The sequence below is a fragment of the Astyanax mexicanus genome, chromosome 1, assembly GCF_023375975.1.
Source record: "Astyanax mexicanus isolate ESR-SI-001 chromosome 1, AstMex3_surface, whole genome shotgun sequence".
Taxonomy (NCBI): domain Eukaryota; kingdom Metazoa; phylum Chordata; class Actinopteri; order Characiformes; family Acestrorhamphidae; genus Astyanax; species Astyanax mexicanus.
Window position 1 is genome coordinate 41,580,241 of NC_064408.1, and position 21,861 is coordinate 41,602,101.

Consider the following 21,861-nt stretch of genomic DNA (forward strand, 5'->3'; position numbering starts at 1 on the left):
TGTGTATTGTGTGGGTGTGTTGGTGTGTGCACACTCTCCAGGAAGTCCAAGAGTCAGCAGCAGCAGTGGTTGGTCAAATCAAAAGGCGGGAAAGTTTAAATGATGCAGGAAACCCTTGGAAAGGATGTGTGTGTGTGTGATGTTGTATATGATTATGATGAACTTCAGCCTCTCAGGTGACTCTCGGTTCATTCAGTGAGTGATTTTATTTCCCTTTATTTCCCTTACTTCTCGCTACATGCAATTACGCCGATATAAAGCCATTAACAGCAGCCGTCTGTATATTTACACAATTACACAGCAATCGATACCCACTGATAAGAAGTGGAATTAGCAATATTCCGTTTTATCCCTTGGCCCTACCACTTAGCCCTGCCCCTCTGTTTTGCACGTGCACACTACTAGGGGTAGGGTGTCTCTATTCTTGTTAGGCTGGAGGGGTAGGGGGGGAGGAAGTGTAAAAAGTATATGGCCTTTTCAAACTGAGATTTTTCTCCGATTTTTTTGAGTCACACTCAAAACAGAGGGCTATGAGAAATTACTGGCAAGATGGCGTCACAAGCAACCAAAGAGAAAACACAAATTAACTACTGCTGGACAGAATACCAGTTCATACGATATACCGGAGAGGAATTAAGAATCGATGTGCATTATTCACATACCGCCATACCACTAGAGGCGCTGCGGAGCACTGTTAAAAAAAAGCACAGTAGCAGAGCTCGCTAGCAAAGGCTAGCCAGTCAGTATAACAAGCTAATGAACTAAAGTTCAGTCCTGCCAGGGAAAACAAGAGAACAGAACTCTTGGAGCTTCTGCTGCTGCTCCTTGCAATATGAGTAACTATAGCCCTGTTTAAATATATTAATAATGTAGCTTGAAGGATAATATTAATGAACACTGAACTGAATATATTTATTACCTGGAGAAACAATGGAATTGTGATAAACTGATAAACAGCTGCTTAAATACATTAATGTTTCTAATGGCTTCAATAATAATAATAATATATTGTAAACTGATTAAAACTTGTGATTAAACTTGTGTCTAACTTGTGCAATAGAGCTTTAGAATTATCTGAGTATTTTAGGTACATTTATAGTGTTTATAGAACTATTTAAAGTATTTAGCTAGTTTTAAAAAGAAAACGTGTTTAAGTTGCTGGTATATCTCTATTTAAGGTATATTGTATAAATTTGTCAGCTGTTTTTTTTTAAATAAAGTCTGATTTCTTTATGTATTGTGTAATTTTGTGGGACAAAGTTAACCCAATAGTAATAAAAGTCTTAATTTAATGCCTTAGTGTTTTATATTACAGATACTTCTAACAGCACAAACCTACAGTATTTTAAAGCCCAGTAATGCCCAGTTAAAAAAAAAACTATAAATAAATAATAATCATAAAAAGAATAGTGATATACTGTAAACCCGTCCGTGATGTGCATTTTTGGTCATACCACCAAATACTAAAATTAAAGTATTTTCCTTGTTAAAAATTACATTAACCAAACCATAGTTTTATGTGACGTTTTGATGTTTTATGGACATTTTCTTCAAAACAAGCACAAACAATCACTAGTAGTTCGTCTCAGTAGCTAGATAACCTTAATTGCTGCCAACAGATGGCAGAAAGTGCTGCATTTAAGGTGCAACAGAAAAATAAAATAAATTAAAATAAAAGCTAATTTCAGCACCACCTGCCCCCTTTATGACCCCCTAAAGTTAACTAGTTAACCAGCAGCTAGATAGCTGGTTAGCGCTCCACTGCTGTAGCTATATCTCTAAATCTGTATGAGGTGCTTGAAGGGTTGTCCCAATTCTAAGAGGGAGAATTTCACCCCTATCTCTTTAAGGGGAAGGGTTACACTCAAAAACAAGAGAAAGGGGTACAAAGAGGCAACACATGCCCACACACTTTAAATTATACATTTTTTGGAACATTGTGTACAGTATGTGATGTATGTATGAATGAGTGTTTGTGTGTACCTGGTTATGTCTTCAGTCAGCTGGGAGGGGTCAGGCGGGTAAAACTTCACATTGAAGGCGAACTGCCACTGTGAATCTGAAACAATGCACAAAATATAAGACAACACATTAATATATACACACAGTAGCGTGATTGCCTCTCAGCACTGGGGTTTTGGGTTCAAGTCCTTATCTGGATGGAGTTTACACGTTTTGCTTGTGCATGGGTTTCCTCCCACCGTCTATAAACTGTCAGGTAAATTGTATACGTGTGTGGATGTGGATGTGGATGTATGTATGTGTGGGAATGTGTGCATGACTATGCCCAGATATGGATTGGCACTGGTGCTGGGTCAATGCAGTCCTCCAGGTGGACTGTTGTTTCCGGTTAAGAGCACGCTGTGTGTGATTGGCTGCTGCTTCTCTCCAGTGTGTGTTAAATGAGTGCTAAACAGTGTTAAATGGTTGTGTGTAAAATATTATCGTAAAGGATCCATGAATGTCTAGAAAGACGTAATGAATGTGATCAATCGAATTACTGTTTAAATGCGATACAAAATGTGATAATCAAGATTTTACATCTGTACATATAAAAGCTTCAAGAGAAAATATTAGTAGATAGACATATGCTTCTGTCTGATGTAAGATGTAAAGAGCTCTTTTACGTAACAATGATTTTCATATTTAACACTTTTCCCTAAAGTGAAACATAAGGAGATTACGTTTACACTGTGTTTTATATAAAAGCTGTATGTAAGGTTAAAGGAGGCTGCTTACTATTTGTAAAAAAAAAAAAAAAAGAAAAAAAAAGTATATATATATATATATATAAATAAAAATGTTTAAATTAAATTTAAAGAAAATAATAGTTTGTGCATCACTTTAACTTTAGATTTATTGTAAAATAAAAAAAGCTTAAATTTACAGTTGAATCTAAATTGAAATCTCAAATGTATTTGAATACTGACTTTTCTGTTTTTCTGTTTATCGCCCAGCACAATATGTAATATATACATGATTATATTAAGTAATAATATCCCCCCCTGTGTTAGATAAAAGCAGTATCTGAACAGCAGTATGGAACAATAAGCACCATATTTATTATATTAAGAAAAAAATATTAAATAATACATATATGTATAATCACTGCCAAACAACAACCTTGTATTTCCTGTTTTGCGTTTGTTTTAGTTATTAACATTAATGAATTATTTTTTAAATGGGTCTTGCAGAACAAGTGCTCTAAAAAGATCTTTCTACACTGACTTTCAGTTATAAGAAGTTATGAAAGTTATCAAGGTTTTTCCTTTTCCTGTGAAGTTGCTAAATTCAATCAGTAATTTACACAAGCTATCCTATAGTAAAGTCTAGATGCAGAGCAAAGCAGGAGGAGAGGGGTGGGGCTTGTGCTATGGACACATATTATCAGTGTAGAGAAGAATTTGAGCTTTGTACAATCAAATCCTCCCCACAGAAACATCTTATAGATGAACCTGAAAAACTGCCTCTTTTAAAAAGAACAGTGCTGGAAATGTTTTCTATTTTTCCTTTGGCAGAACAGCAATTCTATCCACCATCTGTTTCTTTCTCTCTCTCTCTCTCTCTCTGCACCTCCCCCCCCCCCCCCCCCTCTCTCTCTCTATCACCCAGAGTGGATTAGAATCTATCCTAGATTAGGCATTAGATGACACATCGCTCAATCCACATCCCATAATATGCTTGGCATGGTAACTAACACAGTGATGGGTGGGGAAGGAGCCGAGAAAGAGAGAGAGAGACTAATGAGTACAGAAGATTTTACCCTGAAGCAAAGGATGATGGAGAAAGCAGCTAGAACACCTAAATATAGCTCTCAGTAATATTTAAAAGTAATTATTTTATCCTTAATGTAGTCGATCAGTCATGACATGTTTGCTGTCTGAAGTATGATTTTTTACTTTTACAAGAAAAAAAGCTACAAGGATAATGTCGTCTTAGTGTAGCTAACAAATAATGAAAACTTAAATCCTATAAATTAGCATGATGCTAACTGCAAGCATGTGTTACAAAGCACACATACATTTAGTCACAGTTTGAGGCATGTAATTGACTGGTCATTTAAAATATATTATAAGTGTTTTCCAAAGCCTTTACATAATCTCCACCAAGCTTCAGATCTGCTGCCTGAGTGTCTTTTAATCTCAGGCAAAATTGGAGGCAGACTATTTATTTTTCTGAAGAGGAAATTACCCTCCTCCCCCACCTCCCCTCAATACAAACAGTACAATAAACTATGTACTAGAGCAGGGATGGGAAACTCCAGTTCTAAAGGGCTGGACTTTATAACCGTTTGCTCATCTTCCTTCACAAGCACACCTGTGTAACTGTGTAATTTATCATAATTAGGTTTAGTAGGAGTGTCACAGCAAGGAAATCACAAAACTGTGGTGGACTCTCCCTTAAATACAGAAACAGAACATATACCTGAAACACAACCAACTTGGACCTTCAACACTAGCTATCTTGGACTTTCAGCAAGCATCAAACTGGTTCTTTAACAGCAGTCAGTTTAAAAAGACAATGACCAACATGGACCCTACACAGTGGCCAACATGAAGCTTCAACAACAGTGAACTTAACAACCAAACTAGCCTTTAGCAAGTCTGGAACTTCAACAATGCTCAAATTGGAATTTAACCGTGGCCAACCTGAAGCTTAAACAGTCAACTTAGACCATCATCAACAGACCAACCCAGACTTCCAACAATACCCAATCTGGGTTTTTAATAACAGCCAACCTCGATCTTAAACTACAGCCATCCCGGAACATCAACAATGCTCAACTTGGACCTTCAACAATGCCCATTCAGGGTTTTCAACAACAGCCAACCTGGAGCTTAAACTACAGCCAAGCCAGGGCTTCAACAATGCGCAATCTGAGTTTTCAGAACTACAGCCAACCTGGATCTTAAATTGCAGCCAACCTGGACGTTCAACAATGCCCAATCTAGGTTTTCAACAACAGCCAACCTGCACTTTCAATAATGCTCAATCTGGGTTTTCAACAAACAGCTAACCCCAAGCTCAAACTACAGCCAATCCGGACCTTCAACAATGCTCAATCTGCACCTTCAACAATGCCCAATCTTGGTTTTCAACAACAGCCAAACTTGAGCTTAAACTACAGTGAATCCAGACCTTCAACAATGCCGAATCTGGGTTTTCAACCACTGCCAACCTGGAGCTTAAACTACAGCAAACCCAGACCTTCAACAATGCCCAATCTGGGTTTTCAACAACGGTCAACCTCTAGCTTAAACTACAGCCAACCCAGACCTTCAACAATTGCCTATCTGGGTGTTCAACAACAGTCAACCTGGAGCCTAAACTCCAGCCAACCCAGACCTTCAACAACGGCTAACTTGGACCTTCAACAACGCACAATCTGTTTTTTCAAAAAATGATGTGTAGAAATGCCACATCAACAAACGCGAACTGAAATGACCTAAATCATCCAGAGTCCTCCCAGTAAGCTACACTGGAATTCCTCTACAAACTCAGAGCTAAATTTCATCTATGGAGGAATTCACATCTTCTTTGCCTCAGGCTTTCATTTATCTCTGTACTGTGGAGAAAAAGGAATGAGAAAAATGCATTGAAAGCATTCGATTGAATGTGTTCTTTCAGAAAACGTTGGATTGTGTGTGTGTGTGTGTGTGTGTGTGTGTGTGTGCCGGAGGGAACTGAATCTCTATAATGAAAGTTGTGGTGTTCGACTATGTATATAAATTCTGAAAAAGCGTTGTGTGTATGTGTTCTATCTAAAAGGAATGCAAAGTAATAAATGACCCACAGAATCCAGTGCTCCCTGACCACAGTAACAGTGGCTATATTGTGGCCAGAGTGCTTTGGCCAGTCTAGGCAAAAGGGAAAATGAAAGGAAGAATGAAAAAAAGAAGAGAAGAAAAAGGAAAGCTTGCAAAATAAGGACAGAAAGTAGGAAACATTGAATTGCAATAAATGCAAATGAGAAAGTATGCAATTTTTATTTGGGAAAAAAAATAAAATAAAATAAAATAAAATATCATTTACTGCAATAATTTCTGAGACAATATATAGTTCAAACTCAAATTGTTATCATGACAGTCCTATACCTAGATCTAAACCCATCTAGGTAGTTAATTAAAAGGCATCTGTACAGAGAGGCAGGCAGATAGACAGATGGGCAGACAGACAGACAGGCATACAGATAGACAGGCAGGCAGACAGACAGCTCAGAGCGAGTGCTCGTGTGTGTTGCTCCACATACAGCTCTAAAATAAACCCTACAAGGAGAGCGAGAGAGAGATGGTACATGTTGCTGTGGAAACTGGGTCATCCATCTTCAGTGACCTGCATCAGGTTCTCCAACAGCCATTTATACACATCCATCCTTCCCCTGACTCACAGGAGAGCTGCTCCTTCACTCATTCTCATTCTATCCCTCACCCTCTCTCTCTCTCTCTCTCTCTCCCTACACACATACATAAACACAGGGAAGTACCCAAAAGGCTGCCAGGATTTACGAGATGTGTGACTGGCCTGGATGTTATCATGTGATCTCCCTTTCTCTCCTGCAGCTGTGTGTTAATCACAGTTTTCACTTCAGAGAACAGTCCAGAGGTGCTTTTGATGCCAGAACTGCAAACAATGTGTGGAAGTGCAGCCAATATATAGCTAAAATTTGATCTCATAAAAGAAAAATTACATCCCCGCGGCCAGTCACTCGGAAACAGCATAAACACCTACGTCACTACAGCCAGGCTATCCCAAAACAACACAGAAACACTACTACCTAACAGCACAGAAACTCACTATCCCTACACTAAGCCCTACATCAGGGGGTCCGCAATAGGTGGCCAGTGGGCCAGATGTGGCCCGCAAGCATTAAACATCTGGTCGGTGAGCTTGTTTGAACTATAATGAATGATAATGTAAAAAATAAGTAAAAAAAGATTCTCTTGTGAGCTCTTGTTTACATTCCTCCCCTGTCTCTCTGTCGCGCTCGACATGACTTTAGTTTCCACCTGTTCTCGGGTTCCCTATCTTCCTATTAGGGCTGCAACGATTAGTCGATATAATCTGTTATATGCTGATTATTTAAATTTGTTAACTATAAATTTTATTGTCGACTAATCGTTAATTTGTAACAGTTTTTTTTGTGGCCCGCCACGTAATGGCTTGGAAAATATCTGGCCTGTGGCCAAACTTAATTGCAGACCCCTGCCCTACAGCCTTAAAGCCAGTCATCCTGAAACAACACAAACCCTTACAAACTCCAACAGCCAGTCATTCTGAAACACCACATGAACCCTGCTTCCACACAGCCAGTCTTTTCAACACAGGAAAAACATTTAAATTTCTAGAGCCAATAATTCCGAAAACAAAAGACAAATACAGCATCTCTACAACCAGTCATTCTAAAACAGCAAAAAAAAAAAATTACACTCCTACAGCCAAACATTCTGAAACAGCTCAAAATTCACACATGCCTATTTAAACATACAGTTCTGAAAAAAAAAAAAAAAGACCACATCAAAATGACTTTCTTTGATTTTTCCAAATTGAAAACCGCTGGAATATAATCAAGAGGAAGATGGATGATCACAAGCCATCGAACCAAACTGAACTGCTTGAATTTTTGCACCAGGAGAAAAGGCATAAAGTTATCCAAACGCGGTGTGTAAGACTGGTGGATGAATCATGCCAAGATGCATGAAAACTATGATTAAAAACCAGGGTTAAATTATTCCACAAAACATTGATTTCTGAACTCTTAAAACTTTATGACTTTACTTGTTTTTTTATTGCATTATTTGGGGTCTGACATTTCTGTTTCTTTTTTGTTATTTCAGCCATTTCTCATTGTCTGCCAATAAATGCTCTAAATGACAATATTCTTATTTTTTGTGGGAATTTGGGAAAACTGTTGTCCATAGTTTATAGACTAAAACACAATGTTCATGTTACTCAAACATATTTCATAAATAGCAAAATCAGAGAAACTGATCCAGAAAAATATTGCAATGTGACATTTTTAAAATATTGTGCAGCCCTACCAACGACCAGTCATTCTGAAACAGCCCCAGAAACACTACATCCCAACAAACAATGTCAACTACATGTCTAGACTCTAGAGTCACTCACTTGATACGAGTTCTTTAAAAAAGGAGAACATAGAAGAATGTCGTCACAGTGCCTGACCGACTGATTGATCCAGTATGATCTTTTTGACAGCAGTCTCTTCACCCAGGAGCCATCGAATGCCACAAATGATTATGTCAAGATATTTAAGAATGGCAGCACTGTCAGCACTCTGTTTCTATCTACTTATGACTAAATATCCCTAAAACTTCTTATTACAGCAGTTTCTCCACAATGACCAAATGAACTGTGCACCTCTAGAAAAAAGATTTGCATTCAAATCATATTCGGCCCACAAGAGCATCAAGAAAGTCTATGCGACTCAATTTTCTCTGCACAAGTAAAGTCACAACCATATCCTAAGATCTGAGGTAGGAGGGAAAAATGGTTTCGAAAGTTAGAAAGCTCGGCAGAGATTATCTTCCTGAGACCGATAGAGCTGATAAAATTCAACCTGCCACAATCCCTGATGATTGACTGGCTGGGATTGTCAATATGATATCAATATAAAACATGATAAATAAAGATTGAAAGATTGAATCAATTTAAGCTTCTTTTAAAGCACTAATTTTCCCCAGACTAAGAAGTGGTGTGGTGTGTCTACCTCCAGCTCTGCTTAGGGCTGTATATTGGCAAGAATTTGGTTCAATGATATGCATCGTGATACATAGGTTATGATTCAATATATTGTGATATTTTTCAATACTCTAAGCAATTATATGAAATTATGTTTTATGCAATTGTAACAGTGGGATCTAACAACAGAATACATTACTGCAATTTGATGGTCTGGGGATTAAACACAACACTAAATGACCCACTGATACCAATCTACACATTTAAACAAAGGATTCAAAATCGAACTATAACTTTATATAAAATCGATAAAGTAGTGCAAAAAATATATATTGCAATACTATACAATTTCAATATTTTCTTACATCCCTAGCTCTGCCTCGCTCTGCATTCAGCTTTGTTATCTCACATGAGCCAAGTAAAGAACTTCATCTGTTCACCCATACTGCGCTAACAATTTATCTTACATGTAAACAAAGATTTAAAAAACGAAACTATAACTTTTTTGAAAATTGATACAGTAGTGTAAAACAAAATATTATAGCTCTGCCTCCAGCTTTGATATGTCACATGAGCCAAGTAAAGAACTCCATCTATTCCCTGTGTCGGTAAAACTCATATTACGCTAGAGATAAATAAAATAAAAATACAATTTATCTTACAGTTAAAAAAAGGTGCTTTTATTGTACAGAATGTTCTGGTACAGACTTTTTGGCCACAACCAGGGGGTTCTACTGCAATGGGCTTACATCATTCTGTGACACGCTGTTACATACTGTGTATATCTGCATGCAGGTGTGGAAGAGATATGAAGATAAATAGATGATACTCACTGCGGATCTGACGTTTGATCTCCTTAGTGGGATCTAGCCAGCACTGAGGAGACAAAAAAAAAAGAGAAAGGGAAAAGAACAAAGGATTAATTTAACCTAGTTCACAGCACTTATTACTATTTTCAATAAGTTACATTTGCATTACATTTTAATCAGTTTATATTTTAAAGAGGCACTAAACCCTAAACCATATATTTTTTTATTAATAGCTGAAATGTGTTCCTTTGAAGTAGTAAAAAATACCAGACCAGCTTAATTTTTTAAAACTCAGGTGCAGTTGTGCTATAGATGAAGATGATGATTCTGTATACTTTGGTACGCAGACACTCACAATATGTAGGTCAGTCAATCAATAATACCGCCTCCCTGGTGACATCCGAACATCTCAGCGCTATCAGAGGCACACTGCTCAGCCCAATCAGCTCTCCCTTCTGCTCTGCATCTAAACCCATACATCACTCAGTGCCCCTCACAAACTACCCTCACTTTTTATTTTATTGCATTTTTATGTAAAGGGTAACTAAACTCCCTGATTTTTGTTGATTCCAGCCTTAGCTCAACTTTGAAAAATGCTTATATAAAAAAAAAAAATAGATAAAAACTACTTTGGTACTTTGGTATGCAGACACTCATAATATGCAAGTCAATAATACCAATAATTAATAATATCGCACCTCTAGTGATGCCCAAACATCTGTCTCACCGCTATCAGAGGCGCACCCACTCAGTCCAATCAACTCTCCCTTCTGGCCCACCTCTAAACCCATACATCACTCAGTGACCCTCACTTTTTTTTGCATTTTCATTTAAAGGGTAACTAAACCCCCTGATTTTAATTGATTCCATCCTCTGCTCAAGTTTGACAAATGCTAAAAAAAAAAAGCTAAAATAAATAAATACATTAAAAAATAATAATGAGAGGGTACTTTGGTATGAGGACACTAATAATATGCCTCTCCCCAAGCCCCCACCCCCCTTTCTGATATCTAAACATTTGTGTCTCACCGCTATCAGAAGCACAGTTAGCTATCAGCAGCCCATCCTTTCTGCCCCACCCCTAAACCCATACATCATCCAGTGCCCCTTCTGAACTACCTTTTTTTTTTTATAGCATTTTTTAAACTTAAGCTGAGGCTGGACTAATCTAAAATCCGTTAAATAAAAACAAATCGTAAAATCAGGATAATTAACTAGATTTGCCATCTTTAAACATTTAGCTTTGGCTTGGAAACAACAGATGAGCTAGCCTGGCTTGGCTCCAGCATGGCACAACTTTCTAAGCTATTTTCCTCCAAGTAAACTCCCCTGTTTAGCAGCTTAGGAATCATAATGGGTTCTTCAGTGGGACAGATATCCAAGGATACTGGGACATGATTATTTTTTCAATCCCAGCAAATGTTATGTGCTGCTATTCACCAATACAGACAAAACCACAGGGTGTCAAACAAACATTTAATATAACTGTTCAGCCTCTACTCTGTTATAAACAGGGTTTGCCGTTTATGAATCCCACAGAATTCATAAGCTATGGGACCCTAATTTAGGGGTTGGGTGATGGATGTGCTTTCTAACTCATTCTGAATCTCTGAAAGCTGTTCTTTATTTATTTAAAAAGAAATGCTCAGATTTCTGAAAGGCCCGAGAGAGTGCTAGATTCATTGTTCAGTATTCTCAAATAAGGATGAGCGATATGGCCCTAAAATAATATCACAATATTTTATGTTATTTTCGTGATAACGATACTCTTGGCGATATGTCAAACACTGAATTAGAAAAAATATATATTTTAGGAATACACTACTGCAACAAAATTAAAATTACATTTTATTATTTTATTAGGCACACTGCTCAGCCCAAACAGCTCTACCTTTTGCCCCATCACAAAACCCATACATCACTCAGTGCCCCTAACAAACTACCTTCACATTTTTTTATTTTATTTTTTTTTAGCATTTTTATTTAAAGGGTAACTAACCCCCTAATTTTAGCCTTAGGTCAAGTTTGAAAAATGCTTAAATGCTTAATTGCTTATATATATGGGAGGGTATTTTGGTATGTGGACACTCATAATACTATCAATAATCAATAATAACAATCAATAATATTATTTATTTGCATACGATATGATATGGCACACCCCTAACTAAGATAAAAAAAAGGAAAAAAATATATATATTTATCAGATTTTTAACAGAAGTCAGTGATCCAGAACGTCTTGATACTAATAATGCACTCCAGATCAAAATCTCCATATATCCAGGATTAAAGTAAAATTAATTTTACTGAACAGATATAATCTGTCTCTATTAGATATATCATGGGAAATGAGAACAGTGTGAATTTTTCTTTTGCTAAGAACAGCATAAAAGTAGTACCCTGATGCGATAATTACATTTCAGGGTGTAATATGGCACACACAAATTCTCAAATTCTCAAACTGTCAATCAAGCCATAGTTGTGAACTTCGCTAACTTACTACAGTAAGGCTCAGTGGTGTAAAACCTGCTGCTCCACACAAAAGCCGAGATTAGTAACTGCAGTTTTAAACCTTCTCAGGTAAACAGATACCTCTTTTTCTTCTTGTGTAAGCCATCACTAATCTAACATTACGCACTAAATGGGGGCAGGGAAGAAAATGTAGGTGAAAGTAGAGAGTACAGAGCGTCCGTGTCGCTTCATATGACTGAATGGATTTACACATCATATACAGTATAAGCACATAAAACATTTAATGTACAGTAAATATGACATAAGGCAGAATTACAGGGGTTGGATAATGAAACTGAAACACCTGGTTTTAGATCACAATAATTTATTGTCCTGAAGGACAGTTCTTGTGGAAACAGGAGAGTTGAGGTGCACATTGAATTCTGCTGTGATTTCATCAGCTGTGGTTTTATTTTTTTTGGATACAATCCGAACATCGCTTTCAGACAGCTTCCTCTTGCATCCACAGTTAATCCTGTTGGATGTGGTTGGTCCTTCTTGGTGGTATGCTGACATTTCCCTGGATATTGTGGCTCTTGACTCACAAAGACTTGCTGTCTTGGTCACAGATGTGCCAGCAAGATGTGCACCAACAATTTGTCCCCTTTTGAACTCTGGTATGTCACCTATAATGTTGTGTGCATTGCAACAGTTTAAAACTGTGCTCTTCTCCTGCTAATTGAACCTTCACACTCTGCTCTTACTGGTGCAATGTGCAATTAATGAAGATTAGCCAACAGGCTGCTCCAATTTAGCCATGAAACCTGCCCCACTAAAATGACAGGTGTTTTAGTTTCATTGTCCAACCCCTGTAGTCGATTATAAGAAGAAATTTATATATAGACTGAGCAGAACTATTACATAACAGATTTGACTGATATTAGCTGAAGATCCACTGCTTTCATAAGCATTTATAGCAGTAATTCCTACTACCTTATACAGGTGCATCTTTAAAAAAAAGTTACTTTATTTATATTATATAGATGTATTACACACAGAGTGACTTATTTTAAGCGTTTGTTTCTTTTATTGATGTTGATTATGGCTTACAGCCAATTAAATTCAAAAACCAGTGTCTTAGAAAATTTGAAAAATTTGAAAAAATGCTGCACTTTAGACTTGATAATATAACTCAATGGTTCAACACCAGCAGATGACATGTCTCTCCAAACCATCACTGATTGTGGAAACTTCACACTAGACCTCAAGCAGCTTGGACTGTGTGTCTCTCCACTCTTTCACTCCACCCCTTGAGTCATGGTTCCATCAGCTGACACCTTTTATGGAGATGCGGATTTCATTTTCCAGCAGGACTTGGCACACTGCCCACACTGCCAAAAGTACCAATTGGTCTTATATAATTCAATTTTTCTGAATTATGGGTTTTCATTTGCTATAAGCCAAAATCAACAATAAAATAAATAAACACTTAAAATAGATCACTTTGTGTGAAAAATTTGTGTAAGACTCGATCCCGCCAATTTGTCTTGCTAATCAAACGAATAGAATAAACCTTAAGTGAAGAATATTGGTTGTCAAATTCTGTGAAACTGACACCAATAAATCCATAATCGTAAATATATTAGGCATTAGTCATTAAAGACTAATAATGAAACTGAAGAAGTTATTTGCAGAAAACAGCTTTAACTTTAGTCACAGTAAATACAGTTCCTCGATTAGTGATATTAGAAGAGAAAAGGAGAAATGGAGAAAGTAATGGCTGTCAGGGTTAAAACAACACTCCTCTCCCGCTCCGTTATGAAATGTTTGGGTTGGACGCTGGCTCTGAGCTGTAATGACGCCGCCCGGGCCGGACCGCTGCTGCGAAACTAAAGTAACATTTGCTGGCATTCCTCAGCTTCTGTCCAGGAGACAAAAGTGCATGTAAGGGACAGATTTCAGACAGATTCAACCCTGAGGAAATCTCTCTCCTGTCCCGACAGATTAACTCTTTAATATCCACACAAAACAAGCAGCTCTTTCATCATACAGTTTAATCTGCTCTTATCTATTAATGACCTCTCAGCATTGTTGTGCCATTTATTAAAAAGAAAGAAAAAAAAACAAACAAAAAAAAAACAAACATACTGCACAACAGCTTAATGTACTAGAAAAAAATAGAATTGACAGAAGGTCCAGGTTTTCATTCTTTACACTTGTATATTAGGAAAAACTGAGGTAGTTTCTCCAACAATTACCAAACACTGAGCCTGGGATGAAAGTGTAGCACTTTAATAGTTTAACCCTTGGCAGTTAAATTTATATCTTCAGTTCAGTTCATTTTACATACACAGATGTTCAAATACAGAACTGAGTTTTCTGGGCGATATGGAATTTTTTTGATCACGATATAGTTTTCCATATCAGCCCATATCGATATATATCACGATATAAATCAAATCACTTTCTGATACACTTAAAGGTTTCTTTTTACTCATAAGTGACAGAATAAGGGAGTTATGGCCAAAATCTCTTGTGGACAGACACTAGGATGTTCACATCTTGCCAGGTGGGTAAAAGGTGCTCAGACAGCTTTTAAATTAATTTTAAAAAGTCATTATACATCCACACAGGTCCGGAACCCCCCACATGTTTGGCCCTTAAAACAAGTACAAGGGCACAAACATATAAGCGTGCTGAGCTGTGAGGCAGTTCAGCATGCTGCCTGCTCGCGTGCTGCGCCTGTTCGCAGCGCTACTTAAACGGGAAATAGAAAATAAAGTTTAGCGAATCCTATCATCCTTATTATAGTTATCGCGATGTATATTTTCCTCGATAACTATCGATATCGTTTTATCACCCAGCAATAGGATGAGGTATAGTGATGAGAACACTAAGTCACTAACAATTAGGGGTGTGACAAGACACTCCTCTGAACAGATGAGACATGACACAAAACATGATACTGGGTTCACGAGACAACAACAAGATTTAACAATGTCTATATTTTGAAATAAATGACTAAAACATTATATTTGACTGAAACTCACAATGCAAAACAATCCAAAACAACGCAAACACAATGCAAAACTGCAAAAAAGTGATTTTCTAAATATATTTTTTAAGTAATCATCCTGTAATGGGTGTAATTTTTTACTGATTATAAACTATGCATTCAGTAAAAGACCGAACAGCATGTAAATACTGCAGCTGGTATTACCATAAACTCAACAATGTCTAGCCTCTTTAGACTGCCAAGTACTGCCAATAAATTAGGACTTACTGAAGCAGATAAACATGAACTTATGGGCTAATGTCAGGCATGAGCCTGAGGGGTATACATATATAAATTGTGTCTCTATTGTGTATATTTTAGTGTATGTTATGTTAGCTTGCATACATTTTTACAGTTTTACAAGCCAAAACATGCTAACTGAATATTAGCTTGGCGCTGGCCCACTATTACTCTACTGGTAAATCCCTAATAAGTATAAATGTCTTCCTGTTCCAGTTCCTAATACACACCAGATCCAGATAACTGAGGTCTCCAGGTTGTAACTCGTGTTTCGGGACTGGATGTTACATGTGAAGTATCAGATCTGGGAGATGAATGGAGTTTATATAACAGGGCTGAGCTCCTGTGGTGCGATGTTGACGTAGATGTGTTCACTAACAGATGTGGTTTTGGAACACCTCCCAGACTGGAGAACACAACGTCCGCCAACATTCAAGATATACAGCCTTAGAGAGGAGCTTCCCCAAAACCTGCAGCCCCAAACGGGTTTCCGTCTAAACATCTCAGCCTTTTACACTGACCAGGAAAAAAAATCATGGGACAGAAACTGATATTATGTCCCATGACTTTTGGCATGTCTCGTAGAAAGTAAAGAACACTGAACTGAGCAGCAGGAGACATGTGTGGAACCTCTTGTTATCTGTCTGTTGAATGGGTAATACTAGCCAGAAGTCGCCGGTCACCATCATTACTACGCATGATATATACAGTATATACCCAGGTATACACACCACCTACATGTTCAGAATTCAAAGGTTTGTGTATACCACCTAGATGTGCAAATAGCTCATCTAGTCCCAGTAAAAAAACTATTGCCATAAAAATAAACCGTAGTTTCCAGTATAACTATAAGGCAAAATCAAAATCCTATCATTTTTCCAAAAATCCCACTGAAGTACAGCCTTATACAGGAGTTTCAGTGAAGTTTCTCTAGCTCTAAAGCTGGAGCAGCATTAGCATTAGCTGCTACCCGCAGTGCTAGCTCTTTCGCCTTTCAGAGGTGAGTATATTGGATTGTAGTCTGTATCTATCTCTCTCTCTCTCTTTCTCTCTCTCTCTCTCTCTCTCTCTCTCTCTATCTCTCTCTCTCTCTCTCTATCTCTCTCTATCTCTCTCTATCTCTCTCTATCTCTCTCTATCTCTCTCTATCTCTCTCTATCTCTCTCTCTATCTATCTGTCTAAAACAAGCTACGTGGAACAAACCGCTAGCTGATATCGCCCTGGCTTACTGGAAAACACTCAGAGTTCCTCAGTGTAGCACTGTTTAGAGGTGTTCACTAGCGCTAAGCTCTGCTAACTGGGGCTAGCGCTGCTGCTAACCACGATGTTGAAAATTTTTGAAATCTAAGCTAACTGTAAATAAACGGAAGCGCTTTACTCACCCAAATAAACAGTTTTCAGGAGAGAAATCTGTGTAGATTAACATCCAGTGCTTATTTGACTTTTCTTTTAAAGGTTTCTTAAGTTTTGTTCACTTGGGCGCTTCCCCAGCTTCCCCATTACAAGGGGAACATGGCGACATCGTTGTTTCTTACTAGTGTCGCTTAAAATGCACCTTATAATCCAGTGTGCTTTATGTATGAAAAAAAGACCAGAAAATAGACATTCATCGATGAATACAGTTCGCCTTATAGTCCGTAAAATATGGTACTATCTAGAGAAGTTAAACACGAACATATTGGGACCATGATGCCTTATGCAATGTGTGAGCTTAAGCAATTCTCCGAAATCTAGTAGAAAGTCTTTCTAGCCTGGGCTCTAGATATTTTTTTTTATTTATTCCCTTGATTTCAGGAGAAACAATGAAACAATGTATCCTAAGAGGCTCCTCCTGTACTTACAGCTACATCAAGGCAAAAGAGAGCAATCCAAAGTTATGTAATAATAAACTTCAGTACACAACCTCATGTCCTAAAACCAAAACACCTCAACACAACAGTAAATACCAACTTTGATTGTGCCATAGATTTATTACTGTTAGTTCAGGTTTGACAGATTTAAAGGTATAAGAAAGATATAAAAAGGTTACGAGGAGAGTTTATTTACAGGAGGATCTCCTGTAAAGTCTGATCTAAATGCTGAGTAAGCACTATACCCTCTGCGTACACTCTGCTCTGCTCAGTTCTGCACCTAAAAGACTGGCTTTCTTTTGCCTGTTTTTTGCCAAAAAGCAGAGAGCTTCCCTGTAGTAGTAGTGTATTGTATCGTGGTTGGATTGCTGTTATTCTTTGTAAGTTAGTTCTATGGCCCTGTTTACACTTAGTTACTCCATATGACTATACTATTTGGAATGTACCCTGACGAGATTTTAACCACATGCATTTACACTTGATAGTCATAGACTGTCTCTAGTCTCCAGTCAGTCAGACTGAAATCCTTTTTTGTTTGTGTGAGACGATTATGCAGGACAGAATATTCACACTTGCATGTTGCATGGTCACCCTTTAATACACAAAACACGCCACATAGACATACTTAATATTAATACTACAGGTGGACCGATCAGTGTTTTTTTGGGGATGATTTCCATCGTGATCGATGATATGACACGTAGATTTCAGGCAAACTTGGTACAGCTCCGCCAAAATACAGCCACTGGGAACACTGGGAATCTAAGCTGACTGTAAATAAACGGAAGAGCTTTACTCACTAAAATTAATGGATTTCGTGAGAGATATATGTGTAAATAATTTTAATTTTATATTAATATAAAAATAATAGTAATGTTTACTTAGACACCAAAACCACAGGAATGGGCTGCTAACTAATGACTATTTTAGCAGTCGACTAATGTGACGATTACTTTTCCGATTAGTCACGATTATTTCGTCATGCCCTTTATTTGTAACGGAAACCTCACTGGCCAGCTAAGGATGAGGAGAGGCCAATCAGGATGCTCTATTTCTCACTATGTGCGTGAGTGTCTTCCTCGCTTAACCCTTTTCTCTCTCTCTCTCTCTCTCTTTTTTCTCTTCTTTTCTCTCTCTCTCACAAACTAACAATGCGCTGACAATTAAATTCTGCATCAACTATTTTTTTTTATAGTCGACGTTGGCGATTACGTCGACTAATCGTAGCAGCCCTGTCCATTCCACCCCACTGCCTGTTTCCTGGAGTCATCTAACTGCTTAAATACCCTATATTTACTGTTAAATATATAACTAAGTTATCATTTTAATAATAACAACAAATATTTTGAAACTTTGGCTCGGCTCCAGCTGAGAGAGTCTGTGATTCCCCGTTAAGAAATACACTGTGGAGCTTCAAGTGGAAACAGAAAAGTGCTGCTTATCCAGCATTAAAACCAGTCTGAACGTGATTCCTTTAGCTTCCCGACTCCTGCAGGAACTGCTGCTGCTGCAATACTGCAGCGCTTGGTGAGTGGGTGTGGGTGTGGGTGTGTGTGTGTGTGTGTGTGTGTGGTTAGTGGTGCTTTTATCTCTGCTGCTCACTGATAGGTAAACTGATTGTGATTGTGATTAGAGAGTGGTATTATCCAGTTATTGGGGTTTAAATCCTATTCTCTTCACAAAACAAGGTTAATTACACATATGAACTGCAAAATCCTAAAATAGGTTAAATTCATTTTAATTCAATACACCACCGATCTGTTCATTAATAGAACACACACACAAGGCCTCTCATATAATCACACTGTAAAGTCAGTATTTACTGTGGAATAAAAATCTCTCTCATTTGTTGATTCTGACTCCTTATAGATTCACTGATGAACATACACTGCTTTTGAACATCCTGCTGAATCAATGTTCATCTCCATCCGGTCGTTTATCTCCTCTGATTCGTTTACCCGACCATTTGCACAATGACTTTGGCTTTCGTATTGATCAGGGACAGCCTGCTTGTGCGCTAACAGCAGTTCAATGCCGGCCATGCATTAGCTCTGCTAAAAGCTCACGCGTGAAGTACGAGCTGAAAACCCAAGGCATACACATATACCGTACAGCTTCAGCACTTCTACATGTTAGTGCACGGCTTATGTTTAGAACACATCTGGGTTTTTTGACATATACATGAATCACACACACATATCATTATAATGCTACTTAACCTATCACAGCAAATATAAAATAGGATTATTCTTTAATGCTAAAACCTTAGTCATTTGATTACAATGCTGGTGGTTCACTCACCCTCTGGTCAGCGTTGTCTTTGAAGCTCAGGCCGAAGTAATCTTTCTCCAGCAGGTTCAGATGCTCACACACCTTAAAGAACAAGTACTGACCCTTCGCTCGTTTCTGCAGAGACAAAGACAAAAAGAGAGAGAGAAAGAGAGGAAGAGATTGATCGACATGTATCTACAAGTATAATCCAGCAGGAGCAGAATATATATAATGAAGACACACAGCACGCATTTATCACAATCGGAAGTTACGTATGTGCAATATCATATATAGGCATCAGCCTAAAATCCCCACATCAGTCCATCTCTATATTGTCTACAGTACAGTAAGCTGGTATGAATCTGCCAGGCAGCTGCTAGGCAAATGAAATGCTGCTTCTAGGTAGTTGTGTTGGTATTATATAAGCATGTAAGCATGAAACTAATGTGCTAGCTTAATGATAAAACAGGGTCATGCCAACTTTTGCCCACAAGAGATGTACACACACACATAATATGCACACACAGGGTTCATACACTTTCTATCCAATTTTTTCATGAATTTTCCATGCCCTTAAGATGACTTCTCATGACCATACGATTTTTAAAATCAGTGCAGACATAAACAGAAAAAATAAAAACCAACTAAAACAATAATCAAAACTGATTCTAGTAGGTCTAAAATGACTCTGATACAAATAATGACACATCATCTTCAATAAGAAATGTGTCAGATCCTGAGGGATAAATTACTGAATTAACTCTGAGCTACCTCTATATTTTGTTAGCTCAAAACAGATCAAAATAGATCGATAAACGGAAACATTTGGAAAGATTTGTAGATCAAATATCCATGACTTTCAAAACGTTTTGGGTATTTCATTTTTTTCTAAACTTATCCAGGCCTGGAAATTGCAACTTTCAAATATCATGGCTTTCCTAAGGTTTTTAATAACCATACGAATCCTGGTTATACAGAATCAAAAGCTTCATTCTGATACAATTTCTGATAAAATTTTCCATGAAATGGTCAATTTAAGGGTACATTCACAAATCTGTATAAAAACTGTTCCATAAAAAATGTGTGTGTGTGTGTGTGTGTGTGTGTGTGTGTGTAGGTGTGTGTGTGTGTGTGTGTGTGTGTCAGAGAGAGAGAGAGAGACTCCTGAGGAATGAGAAGGTCAAGTATCGTCAGACTCGAGAGCGATTACTGTCTTTTCCTCCTCAGTGAGTGAGTGTGAAAATCTTATCCTCAAGCACAACGACCCACCCAAGTCAGAACAAAGCCCCCCGGAAAAAAAGTGAACAGAGGAGAGAAAATATGCAGCATTTTTCCGTGTTTGGGGTAAAGGACAGCAGACAGCTGGGGGACGACGGCGTCTGTCTCCGCTCACACACACACACAGACACACACAGACACACACAGACACACACAGACACACACAGACACACACAGACACACACAGACACACACAGACACACACAGACACACACAGACACACACAGACACACACAGACTCTGGCTTTTACAGGAGTTCCTCTTTTCTGATCCCAAACAATAGAGCACTGTTAGTGGTGACAGTGCAGCAGTAACAGACCCATGTACTGTAAAAGATAGCAGGGCGTGGTTGTTTGCAGAGTTATCATTAAGGCTGAAACAGGGCTGCGTAATGCTGTTTACTAATAGGTGTAGCCACGCTACTAGAGAGTCCTTATAAAGGTCACTGAAAGTCTCATTCACTGCATTTTCAGTTTAAGCTTTTACTGCTGATTGATGTAGTAACTGTATCTGATATACTGAAGCATCACAATATTGTTTTGCAATATGATTCTCAAACACAGTATAGACTTTCATTAACCCTCTATGGCATGAATTTTATTTATTGGGAGGAAAAATGTCAGTTTTGGAAGCTTGGAAGTCCCTGTGGATACAGCAAACTTAAATTTAGATTCTTTTTTTTTCCTTCTTCTTCAATTTTTTTCCCATTTTCTCCCCAATTTAGCACAGCCAATTGCCCAACCCACTCATTAGGACTCCCCCTATCACTAGTGATGCCCCAACACACCAGGAGGGTAAAGACTAGCACACGTTTCCTCAGATACATGTGAAGTCAGCCACCGCTTCTTTTCAAGCTGCTGCTGATGCAGCATTGCTGAGTAACATCACAGCGCAGCAACTCGGTTCTGATAAATCAGCTCACAGATGCCCTGTGCTGCAGACATCACCCTAGGAGTGATGTGGGGAGAAAGCGCCATCTACCCACCCGGAGGGAGCAGGGCCTATTTTGCTCCCTTTGAGTGCCGGCAGCTTGATGGCAAAGCTGCATGAGCGGGGGTTCGAATTTAATTTAGATTCAGATTTTTTATAACAAGCTGATCATTTCAAGTTGATAATTGGGAGCAAGGAAGCACCCAAAGCATGCATCCCTGCTTTATCATGGTTTACCTTAATTCCTATTACTTTTGTACTTGATTTTTGTAAGTC

At 38.1% G+C, this 21,861-nt stretch overlaps 1 protein-coding gene across 23 annotated transcripts in view; it reads right to left on the minus strand.

The window, feature by feature from the left end:
* Window positions 1-21,861, minus strand: part of epb41l2 (erythrocyte membrane protein band 4.1 like 2) — a 135,762-nt gene that overhangs the window by 47,753 nt on the left and 66,148 nt on the right. For all 23 annotated transcript variants that reach the window (XM_049478882.1, XM_049478966.1, XM_049478965.1 and 20 more), the window contains exons 5-7: window positions 19,408-19,512; window positions 9,534-9,576; window positions 1,984-2,059 (exon numbers count right to left, since the gene is read on the minus strand). In XM_049478882.1, the coding sequence (XP_049334839.1) occupies window positions 1,984-2,059; window positions 9,534-9,576; window positions 19,408-19,512 (224 nt within the window). The remainder of the gene's footprint in view (window positions 1-1,983; window positions 2,060-9,533; window positions 9,577-19,407; window positions 19,513-21,861) is intronic.